At 39.0% G+C, this 20,195-nt stretch overlaps 1 protein-coding gene across 1 annotated transcript in view; it reads right to left on the reverse strand.

Moving 5' to 3' along the window:
* Nucleotides 1-4,860: 4,860 nt before the first annotated feature.
* FIGN (fidgetin, microtubule severing factor) overlaps nucleotides 4,861-20,195 on the reverse strand; it is a 97,636-nt gene continuing 82,301 nt past the window's right edge. Inside the window, exon 2 of the mRNA XM_074828276.1 lies at nucleotides 4,861-7,231. Coding sequence (XP_074684377.1) covers nucleotides 4,983-7,223 — 2,241 coding nt within the window. The 5' untranslated portion in view covers nucleotides 7,224-7,231 and the 3' untranslated portion in view covers nucleotides 4,861-4,982. The remainder of the gene's footprint in view (nucleotides 7,232-20,195) is intronic.

The raw sequence follows: 20,195 nt of genomic DNA on the forward strand, positions 1-20,195 counted from the left end.
CATATCACTGAGACAGGGAGGTGAAATTTTCCTGCTTTCAGTCTAATTGTCTTTGACAATTGCAGTGCCTAGTGCTACACTGCTTGTGTTGTATTTAAAAACAGGGGAAAGAGTAGAGACTTGTTCATTAAAGATGCAGTATCCCTGGTTCACAAAAATGCATCTGGCAGGTTCAAAATCGAATGTCAACCAAAGGTCCTTGCAGAGTGTGAGCTTCAGTTCATGTATTGGTTAGTCACCAGCACAGCTGGGCTTTGTTTGAATTCTGAAATACTAGTATCTCCATGTTTACTAATGTGCTTCATATAAATCTGCAGATGATTAAATGACTTTTTTTTTTTTTAAGTAAAGAGACAAAGCTATTGTTTGGACATGGTGTGTATGCACATATAAATATTATATACACACATGCACACATACAAGATGGAAAGGAGTTAGTGCTGTGAGGACAAGGTTAGCTTTCAGAGCTGATGATGAAAACCAACAGACATAGATTATTATACATTGGAGGGATGACTTTTCTAACAAGGGCAGAAATCAGGAGTAATTCCTTTAAGTCAACAAGGTTATACCACCTTCAGATTGGTGTAAGTGAAAGGGTAGGAGGACCTCTAACTTTTGGTGGCCTTGTTTTGTGACAAAGTGTATCCTTCAGATCTGAGTAATGCACTCTCCCTCGTGATGGAGTGCTTCAGAGAAAAATGCAGGGGGATTATAAGAACAGCCCTTTACCTGAAGTCGTACGTATTTGCAGACAGTGAAAACCCTGGTCAGATCCCCAAATTTGCTCTCAATATATTATCATATTGATGCAGGAATTAATTTGGATCGTTTTGACTAGACGATCCTCTAAATAAACATTTTATGAAAAAACACCTAAATATGACCTTGTACCATTTTACAGAGCACAGCCTCCAAATAGCTGGTAAAGACATGCAGATGGTGTTTGGCCTATGTGTTTTAGTCAGATGGTTGATTTTCCCCTTGGTGGGTTTGTAATGCTCAAGAAAACATTTTGCCCATCTATCTGCATTTGAGTAGAATACAAACTGACTAATAGATAAATAATCCGTGTGAAAGTAAATAGCCTTAAAGTAAACTGCCTTCACATTCCATTGATCAGCTCAGTCAGCAAACTCTTCTATATTGTCACTAATGTTCTAAATATTTTGGAGAGAAACATGCCAGAAGTATAGAGTATTTCCATTTCTGTCTCGCATAAGGTCATTATGAACTCCTCCTTGAATTGATATTGATCCTTCAGCTTGCAGAAATATTCCTCCAATTTATTTTACTTTTGTTGCCGTAGGAATTGTTACTGAAGGTACAAGGAAGAAAATAAGCTGATGCAGAATGGTATCTACACATAAAAATAAGACGTAAAACATCTGCAGTGATAGGCTGACACAGCAGATGCTCTTTAACCATTTCAGGTTCCTTAAAATCCAGGGCTATACCAGTGGCCAGGAAGCCCCAGCGAACCACTTTGGCATTTCTGTGGCAGCAGCCACCAGCTTTGCCCAGCTGTAAAAGGCAGCAAATGGCTTTCTACCATGGAAATGTCAAAGGCCAGCAAACATTTCATCCTGAAGACACCATTAGAAGATATTTTGTCTCTATTCTCAAAAACAATCCTAACCTTTGGGCCCTGCTCAAGTTCAGGATCATGCTTCAGCCCTTCCTGGACACTCCTTGACAAGAAGTCTGCCAAGAGGGGTGAAGGACCACCAGCATGCCAAAACCTGCTCACTAGGGAGAAAACATGGGCTGAATGTGGGAGGAGGGAGGAAAGCAATACGAAAAGCAATATGGTCAGGACATGGCAGGGGGTTCAGCCAGCTCAGCCCCCCAAAACTGGGGAAATTCCATCAAAGGAGTGGCCAGAAACCACTTGGAGAAGGGTTGAGGTGCCTTCTGTTAACACTACCTGGCCAAGTTCTCACCAAATTCCACAGGCACCCTCCCAGAGCAATGCCAAGGACAGCTGCTGGTAAGGAAAATTTGGGTAACAATCTGGCTCTGTTTTCATCTCCTTATAGCTGCTGTGATAGGAGTGAAGTTTTCCGCTTCTGCTGTCTCGAAGCTGAATCGAGCCCTGGAGAGAATGAGCGTGTGTGTGTGCGCACGTGTGGAACCTGCATTTTCACACCATCTCAGTTTCTGCCTGCTTCTCACTTTGGTTAACATTTGAAAAATCCATTTCCCAGAGTGACTTTTTAAAGAGAATGATTTAAAGCTGGAAGCCAAAGGGACCATCTACAATTTTGTTTGCTTTTGTTTTTGCTACTGGATAAAAAGAGGGCAAAACCCACTCTAGTGGGTTGCTTTCATTTTACCAGCTGCAAGAAAATCTGTTAGGAATATGCATAGGAGAAACAGTTAACAGGAGTTGGTTTATCAAACTTGCCTGAGCCTTTCAAATGAGCACAGCTCAATTGCAGATATGAAAGGCAATGTCTAAGACAGAAATTGGGTCAGCGATCTGCAATAGCGTACTTGCCAGCGTGAACCTACAGCTAATAGGGACATCAGGATCTCCCAAATATGAGGATGGTGGAATGACTGGGGTGAAGAAGCAGCCTGTGGAGGTTTAGGGAAGCAGAAAGACTGGGTCATAACAAGGACCATAGACTGTAACTGTTGTTGAAAAGAAAAAGAAAAAATAAAAAAAAGCAGGTGATGTACTTAAGTCTTATTTTCTATATCCTTAATGAAAGGCACTGTTTTTAAAATGGTACTTTTAGGCTTAAAACATAAAGTTTTAGATAGACAAAATGTTTGCCAGGAATCCATCTTAAATTAGATTTTGGTTTATTTGCTCTGTTTTTAGCACGTTCTATCTAAATATATATATATATCTTAAAAGAAAAATAAAGGAAAGTAATAATCGAGTCATAAATTTCAGCAATACCACAAAATCCCTCATTAGCTTTCTGAATGCTAAATGTCTCCATTGATTTAACAAAACGGACAAGGTTTGTACAATTTTTGAGAAGACAAACATGACCTAGTAACAGATTGGTATCTTTCTTCTTGGGGCTTTTCAGTGCATTTATTTAATGGTTTTGAATGTACACTACTTAACAGAAACATTAAATGCCAGTGCTTTGCAACAGTTTTGTTACTGTCTCTTTAAAGTAAACAAACAAAAAATACATTCAAAAAAGCAAGGCTGTTTTGTTCATGTGATAGCAGAGGCTTTGGGCAGCTGCAACATGCACTGCTCCTGCTCAGAGACATTACCCAACATCAGTCAGCTGTCACCAGAAGAGTTGCACAGAAAGCATTAAAGGATAAAAAGAAAAGGAGGGGGGGGGGGGGGGGGGGGAGAACTGAGCAAAATGCCACACATGCCAGCTAGTCTTTCCAGAAGGAAGACACCAGAATATGTATATTTGGGGGAGGAAAAAGGAGGGGTAAAGAGAATGAACATAAGAGAAAAACTTGACTTCAGGGGAAAAAAACAGCAGCTCTCTCAAACTTGTTTAGCAGGTTCACATTCCTAATGTAATCTGACTTTTGTGTTGGTGTTGTTTTTTGCCCTATTTCTTACTTTGCTTTCCAAGAGAAACGTAACAAAACTGAGGTAGAAATAATGGTGGGCACACTCCAGCCTGGAAAATTTCTAATGGATGCTAAATGAAGATTGCATTAAGGACAATGGAGCCATACGTACACAACAAAAACTCAACTTTACCGTTTGGGAAGGGTAATAAATGTATTTTTAGGGTTCAGTTTTGCTTTGTTATTTGTATTGTTTGTTTGGTCACAGTCCACTGCATTGCTATAAACAGCTCTGCAACCCATAGCTCTGCCAGCGACCTACACTGATCCCACTCCCTACAGCTTCACCAAAATAACCTCAAAACTACGACTAGAACTGCACAACAAAGGCCAGCAGTCACAGTTTAAGGTAATTTGCCTCTCGAAGTCCTACCAAATCTTACATTTGACTGTTTCGGAAGCTAACGTAAACCGATTAAGTGGCTCTTTTTTCATCTATGCACCTTCTAAAGACTGTATCACGTAATTATCAAGGAGCAATATGCTGAAAACTCTTACAGTTTACCAACAAGAAAAGTCATTATCTGCTCTGGTTTGATCTGACAAATTGGCAAAAGAACCATTTCTGAACACTGGGAAATCCTCCTGTTTCTACTTTTAAAATCTGTAAAGCTTCAGTCATATCACACTTTAGTTTTTCCTGGATACATTCAAAGTAATTTTCCTTGCCATTTTCCAATTGTTGAGGTAAACATACATATTTAATATAAAGTAACATTGAAGCCTAGCCTATAACTCTCAGCAGTACATAGTGCTTTCAACACATTCCTTTGAGGTACTGTACAAATCACAATCACTTTCCTGAGTTTTTGCAGACAGAACATTAAAAGAAATGAACTGCAGAAATTAAGGTCCAGATTACCATTACCCTGTTTTACCTGTTCTTAGTTTAACACTGGAGAACAGACAGGATTGAGGAATACTGTTGCTCTTAGAATAGCAAAAATCTGGTTCTCTGTCGCAACACAACCGTTCATCTCTTTAGTCCAATAATGTTTGAAGTTAAAGCTCTTTATATTAGCACATGCCACCAATGTAATTGTGAGGCAAACAAAAAATAAAGCACCACTTCAGGCACTTGACAGCAACTAAATCTCAAGAACAGCAGAATGGAATCAACACACAGGGTTCATGTCCTTCTGAAATCAACCCACTTGCACCTTGCTCCTTGGTGAGTATTGTCTAGCTTGAACAGAACTGAGCATCAACATACGCTTTCTGTCATGTGTGGCTTTTTCAGATCAGCAGCTCTTGTTTGATGCACTTTTCCTTCAAGTCTACCCTGGCTCTTTAGAGGCAAGGTAAATTGTAGTCTTCCCAGTACCCTTTGCAATTTTAACACTACTGAAAAGGGTTCTCTACCCTATGTAGCAGGTTCTGTGTGTGCCAACATTCATTACTTTTTTTTTAAAGTAGTATCACTGACTGCAACCAAACATTTTGTTCCATTCAACATATGTATCGAGCTCTTTTTGAGATATGCTAGGCTGTATCTTGCAGAAAGCATTTTCAAAGTCTTGATATGTAACTGGCCTCAACTGGCTGGGCATAATGGCTGAAAGGTCTGTGGCTGGCATGGCGTGGAGTGGGCCCACCACGGCTTCCTGACACAAGTGAGCCACATCTAGTCCAGAAAAGCCTTCTGTGCGCTGGACAAGCAGTGCAACCTCCTTGTCATTGAGACAGTAATTGTGCTGTGAGAGCAGTTGTACTATTATCTGGTGTCTCGCTGTGCTGTCAGGAAGTGGGATTAAAAGTCGTTTCATGAAGTACCTTCGAAGAGATTCATCAATTTCTTCAGGTTTACTCGTGGCGCAAATTACTACTATTTGGTCCTCAGCAGAAGTCAGTACAGTGTCCAGCTGCATAAGGAACTCGGTTCTCATCCGACTTACTGGACTGTGTTCTTCACTCACTTGAGAGGAAAGGAGCATATCAATGTCACTAACAAAAATCACCGAGGGTTGGCGACACCTTGCCACGAGGAAGGAGGCATGGACAATTTTTTCTCCTTCTCCTAACCACTTTGTGACAAGGCCAGAGCCAGTGATTTTGAAAAACGTGGCCCCCAGCTGACTAGCTATACATCTGCCCATTAATGTTTTGCCTGTTCCCCGAGGTCCAAATAAAAGGATGCTCCGAGGTAGAGCAGTCAGTCCATTGAATGCATCTGACCTCAATACTGGCCATAAAACCTCCTCCTTAATGACGGCCTTTACTAGATCTAGGCCAGCGATGTCGCTCCAGTCCACAGGAGGTCCTTGGTTGATAATCTCGTTGGTAACAAGGTCAATGAGGTGTGTGTCAGTATTCTTCAGTTGCTCGTCCACAGAGTGGTTGGATGAGGTAGCTGCACGAAGTCCCGGGCCTTGCATTGGGTGAGGGAGGAGCTGCCTGTGCTCGTCACCATGCTCATTCATTACTGGGGAGGTATACTTCCCAAACGAGTCACTTGATCTCGAACCCAGTGAGTTTTTAGCAGTACTATAGGATGGGGGTGTTAGAGCCCTACTGGACTGGCTGCTGAATTTCCTTTGCTGTTCAGAGGACATTAGCTGCTTTGTTGGCTTAAATGCTAAGGATGATGTTTCAGCACTTCTGTCAAAACCATTCCCCCTGTTTGCATTTGAAATGCTGTTGTCGGGCATTCGATACATGGGACTCTGTGTAGATCTCTGTTGGCCATAGCTGTAATTTCCATAACTGGAGTCCATTTCTCCTTGCCCTGCCATGTAGAAAGCTTTCCTTTTGAGAGAGCTGGCTGAACTGTTTGTCAGGGCAGACGGCGCGATGGGCGTCAGACCGTGGCCCTGGTAGGAGTAGCTGGGGACAGTGGTCGGGGGCAGAGGGGTTGGAGCAGGGATTCCTGAAGGCAGGTATGCCGAGGGTGGTGGGGCACCCCCTGGGCTGTACCCAGGGCCAACGGCAGTTTGAGGAGGATAGCTGGCAGAAGCGTAGCTGTAACTGGAGAGGTTAGAGGTCCCGTTGTAGCCAGGGACGAGGGCTGGTGGTGGTGGCGGTGGCGGGGGCTGTAGAAGTCCCGAGCTATGCAGGGGGGATGGATGAGGGGATGGAAGTGCAGGTGCTGGCTGGCCGCTGTAACTGGTATGCAAGTACGAGCCATTGTATCCTGCGGCATATTCCTGAGATGGGAGCCCTGAATGAAGACTAGGAACGGTGTGACTTCCGCAGGTGCTGCTGGAGTAACTGGGTTCAGCCAGGTTACTGGCCACCCCAGGAGAGCTCCCGATGCTGGCCGAGACATCTGCGGGAGGGAGGGCTGCACTTACCCCAGCTTTGCTGGCGGTGATAACGTCTGGGACACAGTTCATGGGATACACGCTCTCCGAGTTCAGCGATGGCTGCCAGGGCTCGCTTTCATTCTTCCGACCGTTCACCAGCCCCGAGGGAGCTTCAGAGTAATTGCTGAGAATGGGCCGCTCGGCCGGGCCTTCCAAAATACCGGAGTACTTTTCTGCATACTTTTTCAGAAGATTGGAGGCGGTCAGAGCTGAGATGTCGTCGTTGGCCCAGGCATACTGGTAGGTACGCTGCAGGTGCCCCCGGTAGGCTTCCACCTTGTGGGCAGGGGACCGGGTGGTTGAAGTGATATCAAAGTGCTGTTCTGGCCACTGGGCATGCTCTGGCGTCCACTGCATCTTCAAGCCTAGGGCGGTAGGAAAAAACAAAGTTAACAGCAAGCTTGGCCTTTTTCAGATGCTTTTAAATGAGTTCTCAAATGTACTGTCTGTGAACTTCTTCATCTCTCTGAAACACTGCACTTAACACCACAAATCCTTAAGGAAAGAAAATGCAATGCCCTTATGAAGCAGTATAAACTACTTGGTTTACTGTAGGCACATACACAGGGAGCCACATCTTTTGCCGATTCAGTAGGGGGTTATTTGTTGGTTTAAAAAAATATAGGTAATGCCAGATTTCTCAAATTAATTAAATAAGACTCAGTACATTTTAAATACTCCGAGTGCAGATTTATTGTTAACATACAAGGCATCCAACTGCTCTGTCCTCTTTCATCACTGTTTCAGTTTTATATTTTAACCAATATAAAAATATGAGACACAGCTGACAGATCACATCTAGGATACCTCTCTTATTTGGTACTGAACACCTAGTTAGCACAGTATAATGCACCCTGCGCAGAACAATATGACACAGACATAGCAGGTCATTCCATAATCCAACTCTCATCTAAAGTGGTCCACGACAGTTTCAAATCTGCTTCGTGGAGTGCAGCAAAGCAATCTCCCAGGCAGCGCTCCGTCGCTTTCATCACACAAAGCCTACAACTCGGTATGAATTACAACTGGCTCCTTTCTGCCTCTCAGTTCTGTTGTTGAGGCTCTGGAAAAAAAAAACAAGCATGACTTGTCTGTCGGTCTCCTTGCTTGCTCTCTCCCCCCCCGCCCCCCCCCCCCCCCCCCCCCGCTGCCCCCCCCACCTCACAGCCTCCAGGGTACAAAGCAAGAGGGTTTAAAAAAAAAAAAAAAAAAAAAAAGAAAAAAAAAAGATGAATAAAAGGAAAAAGAAATGAAGCCAAGTCCCTAAAAGTTCTGAGACTTCCACAGCTGGCTATAAAAAAAAAAAAACCCTATCAATAAAAAAAAAAAAAGGAAAAAAAAAAAAAGAGAAATGTAAATGACATTTTAAAGCAATTAATCTTGTAAATAATGCGATGTGAATTATCCCCCCTCCTTCTAATCCACCACGTGCAGGAAGAGCAATTTACAAGCGTTAAGATAACCCACTCCAACTCGTACCTATGCATAGTATTCTCAGCAATATACATTGCTGATTTTTGTACAGCTGTATCAAATAGACCTCCTTAATCTCTCTCGTATTACCAAAAGTGATTTTTGCAAACAGTCTTGTGCCCTCTGGCACAGATTCCCTGATAAGGAGGAGGCCTAGTCGAAATGAAGCATCTGTGGCACTAGCTCCCCTCTGAATTACTGCAGTCTATTTTGACAGCTTCTACCCCCTCCTGTTTTTCTCCCCAACCCCTTTAGCTCTTCATTGCCTGACTCTGGCATCTGACATGGCCAGCTTAGCCTCGCTGAGCTAAACCTAACACAGCACACAGTTTGGTAACAGAATGGCATGTTTATTCCCTTCTGACTCCCTCTTCCTTGTTTGCAAAACCACTGCACCAGACACTGGAAGTTAATTAGCAGGATGATGCTGTGCTAATTGTGTTAATTTACAAGGTTTTAGTCAAAGAGAATCATGCCAGGGCTGGCACTGCTGTCATGCTTCCGACTTAATGATTAAGAAATACTGAAAACAAGGTGGGAAGGATTGCAGTAATTACACAATAAATGAATAAAGCAACAGATTCATTTGCAATTATATTTTATTGCAGTTGCACTCATTTGCATTTGGATTCTTCATTTTTATTTTTGGATTCATGTATTTGCAAATCACCAAATCATTTAAATTTAACCTGAAAACTGCAAAGTACCTCTAATTGAGCCTTATATTTTATTAGTACAAGTACTGCAAATCTCAGTCCATGTGAGCATGCCATTGATTACTTGTGGATTTTTTTCCTGAGTGTTCTCTTTCTCTCTCATTTTTCAAACACTTTGACAACTTGAGAAAAATGTCTGTTAACAATTATACAGTTATCCTATAAAAATTAATTCAGATAAGTGCTTTTGACAAATGCAGCTTCGAGACTGAGTTTTTGGCAGATTTATTTCTTTCATTTAACGATAATATAATTTTTTTTTGCTAATTGTTTCTGATGTTTCAACCACTGCCTTTCAGAGGGAGTAAAAATATCATGAAATTGGGTGAAATTATAGAAATCAAGCTCATATTAAAAAAATGTAATTTTAATGAGAAACTATCAGAAGCTTTTCAGAAATCATACTTTGTTAAATTCAGCTGGAAATCTGAAGAGCAGATCACCAAGAGCCAGTTGCAACTGATCAGTATCTAAAATTCTTCTAGTGTCATGAGATTTACTTCAGGCTTTTCTTAAAGGAAATAATATTAATGTTCTTGTAAAATAGAACTGCCTAACAGACATACGAGTTCGTTACCCCTATTAAAAAAAAGCCAAACAAAACAAACAAACAAAAGCCATCCATGTTCTGCTATATTGGGCTTATAAGGTTACCAAAACACTGCAAGCTTCTGTTACAGAGATGCAGAAGAACTTGAGTAGATTGATGTTTCATTAGATACTAATGAACGGATGCCATGAGAAAGACTCTTCCCAAAGAATGCACTAAAGCAGCAGTGAAACTTTTGAAGAAGAAGGTAAAATAGGCAGGGATGGAGCAGAGAATCTGTCTGGGCTGGTACTTGTACTGTAGTTAATGAATATGCTTTTGGCACATTGTCTTTAATGGCTTGTAAAAGACTATTCAATTTAAAGAGATAAAAGAATGCACTAACTCAAAGCACAACATGTATCATACACTACCCACTTAGCAAGCTTTTCGAAATACCTTTCACAAATACTTTAATAATTTCATCAATTAGTCTTTTTCATTTAGAATGGATCACATACTTTTAAAATAAAGTAATTCTATTTCTAGTCACAGTGGGGAGATGTATTTAGATGGTGTAAAAATTCAATTCTTTGCATTTTGTTTGTCTAGATTAATTTATTTTCCTTATTATGAGGCTGCAAAAGAATGTCAGAAAATCTGAATTATCTGTTATAAGAGGAGGGGGGAATTCACATCATCAGCATTCTTTATTTGGCATAATTGCTAGATAGACCAGTAGTTTCACATTGTCATGCTATCTTTGGATATGCTCACTGCACAATAATTGAAAGTTTATTTATTGATGCATATTAAATACCAATGAATTTAACAAAGGCTGTAAAGGCAGGACTGGGCTTTGATTAGGTAAGCTTAAGAGAACAGGACTGTTCTCATCCCGTGAAACATGAGCATTTATTCCAGCACACTGCAATCATTAGTGTTATTTGGAAGCATAGGTTAATAGTTAACCATAAGCATATTTTTTGCATTAGTAAGCAGTGAAGAAATCTGTATTTACATGGAGCCCACTGGAACAGTCTGGACTGGGGGGCACAAAGAGCCATTTCCTCAATTTGATATTAATCGAAAAAAGCAGCAAACTTTTGCTAGGTTTGACTCCATTTGTTAATAGTTCAATAATTGTTTGACAAAAGTCAAATGTCTGATTTGGGAGGGGAAAAAAAAAGCTGTAGTTTCTTTTAATTATGCAAATACTTTTTTTCCCCTTAATTGCTTAATGTTTGCAGCCACTTACTCTCCATATTTTGAATTGTATTTTATTAGTTGCTTTTCGCTTGAACTGATACACCTTCCTACATTTCTTTTGTTAGGAATCCAAATGCTGATATAAACATCTAAAATCAGGTAAATAAGGGCATATTTAGAGGTTGCATTTTTTTTTTAGTGTAATTTAAACTCTGACATAAACCACAGTCCTGCAGATAGTGTATTTGCTTAATAACTTACTGAAAATCCAGAAGCAATGAAAGGCTGAATGTATTTTTCAGAAAAATCTTTGCTAACTTTGGAATCCTCTGGGCTATCGACATTCTTGAACTGTGTAAACTGTGCTGGTATGGGCTGTTAAAAGGCAAAAGGAAAGGATTCTGTTCTTTAAGTACAGGTATGTACTTATCAGAGAATTGCTTTTAAGATAAATTTAATACATTATATAGGAGAGGCAGTGTAGGCTATTTTAGCAGTATCTATTTTTCCTTGTCCTGACAGCCCTGCTATACATCCCTCCTCCATAATTCTTCCAGTTGGATCTATCTGAATTACATTTAAAGTAATTATAGTCAACAATTTCATTATTCAATTACTTTGAACCAAGTGTTTGACCATTTTTTCCCTTCTAATTTTGTGCACTTAGCCTGAAAATGTGAAATCTAATACATAATACTTCATCAGTTTCACATACAATAATTCCACATGGCAGATATTCAGATTTATGAATTACACAAAAGAAAAATAAAAAGAATGCCAGAGTTAGAAAAAATAACACGATAATCTGAACGCAAAAAGAAACAACAAGCATTCTACATATGCTGGATGTCCAGCGGGGCCCGATTCTGCTGGGAGCTCAAATGAGTTTGTGCATACAAAGAATCCTCCTCTGCTGGTGCCCTCAGTATCAGGTCAAAGCTGCTCAGTCCCTTACATGATTATATCTGTTACAGAAGATAAACACAAATAGCTAGTAGCCCTTCCTTTCAATTTAAATAGAAGGGTTTTGGTTGAAAACAGGCATGGAAAAGTCCAGAAATACTAGCTAGGACCACACTGGGTGAAAACAGAGGATTTACGGTGTCCCACAGACAAGTCCAAACAATGACAATCACCTTCCAAGTAACCAGCTTGGTTAGCAACGATCTGCTTTAGACAAAGGACACTAGGACTTTAGTAAACCTCTCATCTATTCACATGTCTAATAAAATAATCAAGCTAAAATTAAATCATATGCAATTGTGGTTTCCTAAAGATACCGGCAGAGATTGCATTGCACTTCCAGAGATGGTGGGGAACAAACCCTAAATGACACGGAGCTACTGTGCACAAGCAACTAGAAACAGGGCAGCACACCAACCTTCCCAACCAGCTACCAAAGTTTCATTTTGGATGATGGACTTCCAACCGTTTCCTCAACATACCTGAGGCAAAAGAAAATAATTCTTCTCTTGTTGTGGTCTCTCTATTCCTGCCCTGTTCAGCCCTGCAGTGCCTTAGGTCCTACCTAGCACAGGTCTGCAGGTTCCTTCGTAAACACCAGTAGCTCAAGCAGGTTCTTAACTTTAGGTAGGCAGTTAAATGTGATCTGAGCAACTACTTAATGCGCTGTTGAAAAGGGGTAGACTGTACCAGGGGTGAACAAGTAAATGAGATGCTTCTGATAACTGTCCATAACAGACTTGTAAGAGCACACTGTTGCAAGGTAGGAAACAACTCCAAAACCACAGCTCAGTTCCGCTAAACTTCATCCCTCTAGACTTGAAAGTGGATGTGAATTTCATCACTTTGTATTGCTTACACATTTAGGCAAAGACTCCAAAAACTCTCTGCCCACTGAACTGCTACTCTCAGCCCTGTCTCCCATCAAGATACCGAGTATCTACACAACAGACCATAATGATTTTAGCCATGGGATTGCTTCTTGTGGACATGCCACAACAGCTAACAAATAGGCACTTCACTGGGAACGTGCCAGGACTCTCAAACTTCATACTTCAGTGAGAGCTGAAGGTGTTAGTACCTTGAGGATCAGGCCCTAAATCCACATTTTAAAATCCTTCTTAAGCATGGGACAGAGCTGAATAAATGAGTCATGCCATAACCGCTGTTCAAGATGTAGGACACACAACTCCCTGGGTTTGTACTAAATCTGATAATATTTTGTCAGACTGTATACTGTCATATGTCTCATAATAATAAAAATTAATTCAAGATAAAACATTTCTTTTACACTCCATTTTTTATTAATAAGCATAATTTCAGCTGTTTGAAGATAGTGCAACTGATCTCTCTTAATTGGAAACAGGAGGGATTTTGAAGAGTGGATTGAGCTAATTATGTTTTGCAGGGAAAAAAAAAAAAAAAAAGGGGAAAGAAAATGATTCCCACATTTATTTTCTAATTACTCAGTGAAGACCTCTGCTCCAGTCCATGAGGAACTCCTTTGACGTCAAAGGATTCAGTGGGAGGATGAGCCTCCAACTGAGCTGCCCAGCTGCATGGGCCCAACTTTGGAATCTTTTTTCAGTAAGTGGCAGCCACAAACTCACAAAAACAGGCCTGGAAAGCGCTCTCAGCGTTTTCTTGGTGGGGGTCTGTTCTTCCTCTTATTATATATAGCCTATGCATGCCACACACATAAGTGGGATCAAGCTGTTGGCAGGGTATTTACAATATGATTCCCATCTAGCTGGGACAGTGAAAACATTTCAATCTTTAAAACAAAACACTTAAATCACGAGTAATATTGAGCATCACATATATGTCAACAGCATTTAAAGATAAAAGCAGTAAGAAAAACGCAAAATATTTTAGGAGAGCCTGGACCGGTTAAAAATTAAATTCCAGACATGGAATCACAAACTAATACATCCCAATTATCTCATTTAAATACTGTCAAAAGATTATTCCCTTAAAATCACACTTTCACACCTCACAACAGCAAATTGCAATAGTTTACAGCAAATGACTTCTCTCCCTCCAAACCCCCTCCTTTCCATTTACATAAAGCATCGCCTTTGACAGTCACAAAGACATTTCTGGATAAACGGCCTTTAGCACATCCATCAGCTTCAAAGGCCTTAAGAAACAGAAATAAAGAGAAATAATAGTCAAGAAAGCAAAGGCAAACTAGGTCCAGAGATGACACTATCCTATTTTGCCAGCAGAAGCAAGCTGGATTCGTAAACCAACTAAGCAGCAGCCCACAGATGTGGATGACAGGGACTGTAGCTGTTACTTAGGCACTCCATGGGACCTCCCAGGATGCTGCCCACCTCGGAGGTATCAGTTTCTCTGCAGCAGCAGTCCTTACGCACAAAAACATTCTCAGTTCAGGGCTTCATCCTTGCCGTGTGATCAGATTGATGCACTATCATTATGTACCATAAGTAAAACCATTTATACCTGCATATGTCAGAACCCTTCTATATAGAGAATTAGTCCTATTTGTGATTAGTTTATCTTTAAAATATTTTACTATATCAGTCTGCTCTCATTGTACTCATCTGCTCACAACACTTTTCTAAATGAACTAGAAGACACGCTAACAAAGATAATGATTGGAATGAGTTTTCTTTTAACCTGTTATGATGCTTCCTCTTCCTGGGCTTTACATTTTTGAGCTGTTTCTGTCAAGTACCTCCAAAGAGTACCATGCCTATAAAGGACGCAGCATATTTTGTCAATGCCAAATGAGTAAGAGCATAACAACTTCGGACAGAATACTCAGAAGAACAGTAATTGTAAACAAAAGTAAGCATAACATTTAAAAAAAAAAAAAAATAAATCACTTTTTGTAGGCCACTGAGCACACACTTATAGCTATAATGTATTTTTAAAAGATTTAATATACCACAAAATCTGCAATTTCTGCCTATATAAACATGAGAATCAATCTAACTACTGCAGGGTAACAATTAAAATATTCACATGGTAAAATATAGTCATAGATGAATATGGAGTTTGCCCACTTGGCGCAAATATTTATGCATATTTGCAAATGCAATATAGTTTAGACCTGGAGTGTGTTTGTGCTCCCACTGAAGTGCTCACTTCAAGTCTCCAATAAATCCAACTGAAGCTTTTAGAAGTGCAGCAAAATGCATACTCTCTTTTTAAGCAACAAAATAGCAGAAGTAGCCTTTTCCTCCATTCCCCTTCCAGAAGTGGGGTTTGAGGCACATTTAGCCTGAAAGAGCATAACACAAATCCTTAAAAGCAGAGCAGATAAAATACATTCAGTGCTTTATTGTGTTTCTCATATAATCAACTACAGCAGGTGAAACACAGAAACCTGAACTTGTTTTTTAGCAAGTAAGTGAGAGGCAAAAGGAATGAATTTTCAGCACTAGGGAGTCTCATATAGAACATTCAGATCCTGACCCAAACTCTTCCAGGAAAAAATTAATATCTGAAAATTATAATTTTCAAATATTGGATTCTTATTATTTTTTCCATTTCTGTTGCTAATCATGATTCAGTAAATTGTTTCCATTTACAGAAATTTTTTTTGTTCACACTTAGAATTATTGCTTTGGATCTTCACGGTAAATAAAGCATTTTTAAAACCTTTTTTTTGGGTATCTTAAATCCATTAAGACAATTTCCTTCTTAAGCTCACTTCCTTTTGCCAAATGAAGATCATCAGGACATACCACACATGTCCATAGGGACAACAGAGCTAATGAATATGTATGTTTTATGTCACAACAGAGCACTCCCCTTGTTCTGCAGTATCGACCTTCTCTTATGTGAGTAAATAACAGGTGAGCACTTGTGCATGAGGATAAATGGGGTTAAAACTGCCATAAAGGGACATACTTTATTTGAGCAAAGTGGGTGCACAATAAATAGAGATTTAAGTGATGCTAAATTATTTTTTATATCATGCTATTCCACAATGTTAGAAAATAATCTTGCTTTGAAACACAAGACCAAGTTACATAGCAAGAGTTATTTAAAATATATTTCCCTCCAATTAAAAGCAGCAGCACTCTATAAATTCCACTACCTTATATTTTTTTTACATATTTTTCAGTCATTATACTTTAAAAAAATACATGTATATATGTATTTCATAGCTTTATGTATAGCAAGAGAAGGTTAATTCCTGAGATTTATCTAACCAGCCCTATTTGCCTTACAAATATGAAGGCAAAGATCAATTTCAGTAAGTTTCAAATAACTGTAGTCAGGTTTGACCCATTACAGTCAACTAACAAGAGTGAAAAAGCAAATTTATATGGGCCAATAACACAATGCTCCAGCCTGTAACCAGGATTACCTTTCCTTTTAAAGCACTTATTCCAAAACCTACCAGCATAGGAAAGGTATAAACAGTTGCTTTACTGAGATTAGCATATCTCTGCTAATTAGCTAAATGAGAACAAATACTGATTAAACGTATATATAGAAGTAATCTGATAAAAAAAATCCTCTTTAAAATGACTCCACAGCATACAAAGCTTTCGCAAAATTTGTTTATGTTATTTATGCATTTTGCTTTTTGGCAATCTGCACATTAATTTTTAATGAAATAGTAAAGAGATGTTGTGTCTCACACTTCGATAAAAATATTCTATAGCCAGGACTGGGTGACATAGTGCATTAATTCAGTGTCCTTCACTCCTGGGACCTGCGTATAATTTAGTCCAGCCTGAAGAAAATAACTTTGATCTGAAGGCTGTAGAAAAAGCTACATATGAAATGAGTTTTGGTGGGTTTAGTGTTGTTTCTTATATACAAGACGACATATGAAGATAAACTGCTTTAGAATGCTCCTGACGTGGCCCAGGATTAAGAGCAGGGAGCTCTTAGCAGAGCTCATCCACTCTCTCCCTTTTTCCCATCGTAACAGACACACACCACACACATTTCTCTCTACTATAAGCATCAGAGCGGCTAGCGCTGGTATACACTGTCTTTCCAAAGAGAATATCCCACGTAAAAGGATTGTATTATCGATCTGAATACTTATTTGGTCTCTCCATTAAAAAAAAACAAACAAACAAAACACCAACAACGTCTGTATTACAACATGAGAGATGACGTTGTAAGAAGGGATGATGTTATCACAGGGAACTGGAGATTTCCTCCCCCACGGTAGGGAACACCTTAGCTAAGTCATCGGAACTGTACTAATCATGCTCTTAGGGAAAACAGAGCTCCAGCATGGCTCCTTCCCGGGCTTGGCTGCGCGAGCAGCTGACCCTTCCTTTCCTTCCTGCTCCCCCCAAAGCACAGAAACAAGATTAAAAGCAGAAGCATAACCAAAGAACTGACATCCTAGAAACACTAAGCTGAGCTAAATCTTTTCCCCACTTAAACCTTTCAATTATTGTATTCTACAAATTCTAAAGATTTTTTCTTGCTTATTCAATAAAATGTATCCAAATTAACTACTGAAAAATAGAATATAGCCAATTTTTTGCATGCTTTTGGTTTGGGACTTACTGTATTGTTTCCTGAGTGTTTGAAAGGAACTATATGGATTGTTCAGTTAGCTTGACAAATTATCCAGGGGACAGCGGGAGGAGGAACAGGGAATTTTCTATAGACAAATATAGAAATCTCTCTCTAGATACACGTATATACATTTATATATTTTATACACATACAGGCACCAGAGAGAGATTTAACTCTGTGCATGCTGACATTTTTGCCATATTCTTGGAGAGAGCAGGAAGGAAAAGAACCTTAACTCCTCATGTTATATGATGGGTCTCCTTTCTCAAAAAGAGCAAAGTTCATCCTTCAACAGGAAAAGTTGAGCCGTGTCCTGAAACACACAGTATGTCATTGAGAGGGTGCACAGGCATTTCAAGGAGCAGAAAAGAATAATGCGCTGGCTTTAAAACCAGAAAGAAATTATAGAGTCCAGCTGATAAAATGTCACATTCCTTTGCAGCTATCACACAAATCCAGCCTTTTCTGTAACCAGCCTTCAAGAGACAACAAAAATCTAAACCATGTGATGATCGTATCAATAACTAGCTGAGCACTGTTGATAGCTTAAATAACAATAAACTATGTTATTTTTCCTGTAATTTTGTCCATAGTGTTATTATATATGTAGCCACCTAATGATGAAATAGTTTTAAAATTTGCTTCAGGGTACAGAAGTCAAGCTCCACTGATTAGCATCTCAAAGACCACTACAGGCACACATTTGTATAGCTGAATAATAGCACTTGTGTTTGTATGATGTTCTAAAAAACAAAAAAAATGCACTATTTTACTTGATGTTTGATGATGCACACTGATGAAATAAAGTCCTTTCTCTCACAAAATATACAATATATCACAGCTAAATGTAAGAATTTCAAAGACAAGGCAGAAAGGTAATGTCACAAAAAGAGCCAAGAAAGAGGTTTTAGTGTCAATACAAGATGCCTAGACCCAGAGGTTCATGGGCTTCATTCTCCTGTCACTTCTGTGGTTTGAAGTCACAAGAACCACTGAAGTCTACAATTTATTGTGAAGGAGATAAATGTGCCCCACTTTTTACCTTATGATTTTCCTTTTAGGCAACAATTATTCAGCAGTTAATTACACAAAAGATACTTTGTTCACCAGCATTTGGTGTTTGTGCCACATGTTTAATAAAAACTCATAACAGAAAATATTTCATTAAAATCTAGACAGAATTCTGATATTTGCTGCACTAACTCAGTTTCTGATTTATTTGCTATGTCTAATAACGTGGCTTTCAAACTTTATCAATCTTGAACTTTCCTAAAATTTGCTGTAAACTGACTGGATAGAAGTCTGATTTCAGCCACATTCTGAGACCCCAGTCCAACATACTGCCTTCAGCAGCACTGCATCTTTCATGTGTGTCCCGCTTTTTTAATTTCTCCAGACATAATTTATGACAAGGTTTTAGTTATAAAACTCTCCATCCAATTTTGTATTGAATAATAATATAAAAGTGCATCCACATGAATTTAGTACTAAAAATGCTAAACACTATCAACAGGAACATTAGGATTTTACCAAATATTCATCAACTATAAGCTTAAATTCTTTTTTCCATTAACACTTCTCTTTTCATCCAGAATGTGTAAGTAACATATAGGAATGACTTGAAAGCAAGCTTGACATTAATATAGTTAAACACACTCAGCATCAAAAATGAAGTTCATAAACTAGCAAATATTCACTGAAGTATTTGATACCAGAAGTAGAAATTTATTAAGCTTCGCTTATACTTTGGAAAAAATTTTTAGAAGTTTAAAAAAACCATGTTGAATTATGAGGTATTGAGAAAGCTGTGAGAGTTTTGTGATTGCAAGTAAAAGATTTACAGATCTGTAAGATCTGTAAAAGATTTACAGATAACAATTGAAAGGTGCATTACACTAATCAGAGGAATGCATAACCTCTGCAAAGCAGGTAGGAATGAATCATTTTAATTTTATCTCTTCTTATGGCTTTGTACTGTTACGCAAGGGAATCAGAAGAAACCTAAAATATGACTCTATTTAGATATATTAACTGAAAAGCCTTTATAGAATTTTTAAGCAAACAGGATTGTGCTTCCAATGCTGCCCATCTAGTTTTCCAATGTGTTAAATCAGACGGCTACTTGGACAGCTCTCTATTCATTACGAACCGTGGAAAGGAAACACAGAGGTGGCATTTTCCTTTTAAACCATCTAATGCCTTCTAGCCAGATTCCAAAGCATCAAGGAGGTATTTTTTTTTTTCCTAGACAAGCTGTCGTAATTGAAATGAAGTCTAATCAGACTCATTACTGTTTTCAGCAATTTGCACCACCAAAGATGCTTATTAGGTAACAGTGTTTAATAAACCGCTCTTTAGAAAACTACCAGTAATGAGCTCTTAACAGCCAATCTTTAGCGTGAATGTAATGTGAAAAGTGTTCCTAGCGCTGAATAGATTTTCACATTTAGTAGTGTCATAATTAAGCTCAAGGAATTGGTAGCTGTGATGATAGATTTACTGCAATATAGACTTTTTTTTCCCCCCTGAAAATATATTTGAAAATACTTGGGGTTCAATAATATTTCCAGAGCAAATTTTAAAACTGCTTAAAAGGCTGTGCTAGACTGGATTAGCTCTGTAAATGGTACTTAATCAGAGTATTTAGGGAATGCAGAGAGTACTGTAAGTCGGGTATCATCTACCAAGTGTGTATAAAGTTAATTCCACCTAGCTTTGTTTGACTGCTCTTCCATCACTTAACAATTTCCAGTCATTAATATACAAATACTAAATGTTGTTGTCATCAGCTGAATGATAATGAACAAAAATGGCCAATAAAAAGAGATACTTGAAGAAACACTTGTCAGTTCTCCTTCCACAGTAACAGCTGAAAATGCTTGAGAAAAAATAGAGCAAATTGGTTGGTTTCAA

This window comes from Strix aluco, chromosome 6 (assembly GCF_031877795.1).
Source record: "Strix aluco isolate bStrAlu1 chromosome 6, bStrAlu1.hap1, whole genome shotgun sequence".
In the NCBI taxonomy this organism is placed as follows: Eukaryota; Metazoa; Chordata; class Aves; order Strigiformes; family Strigidae; genus Strix; species Strix aluco.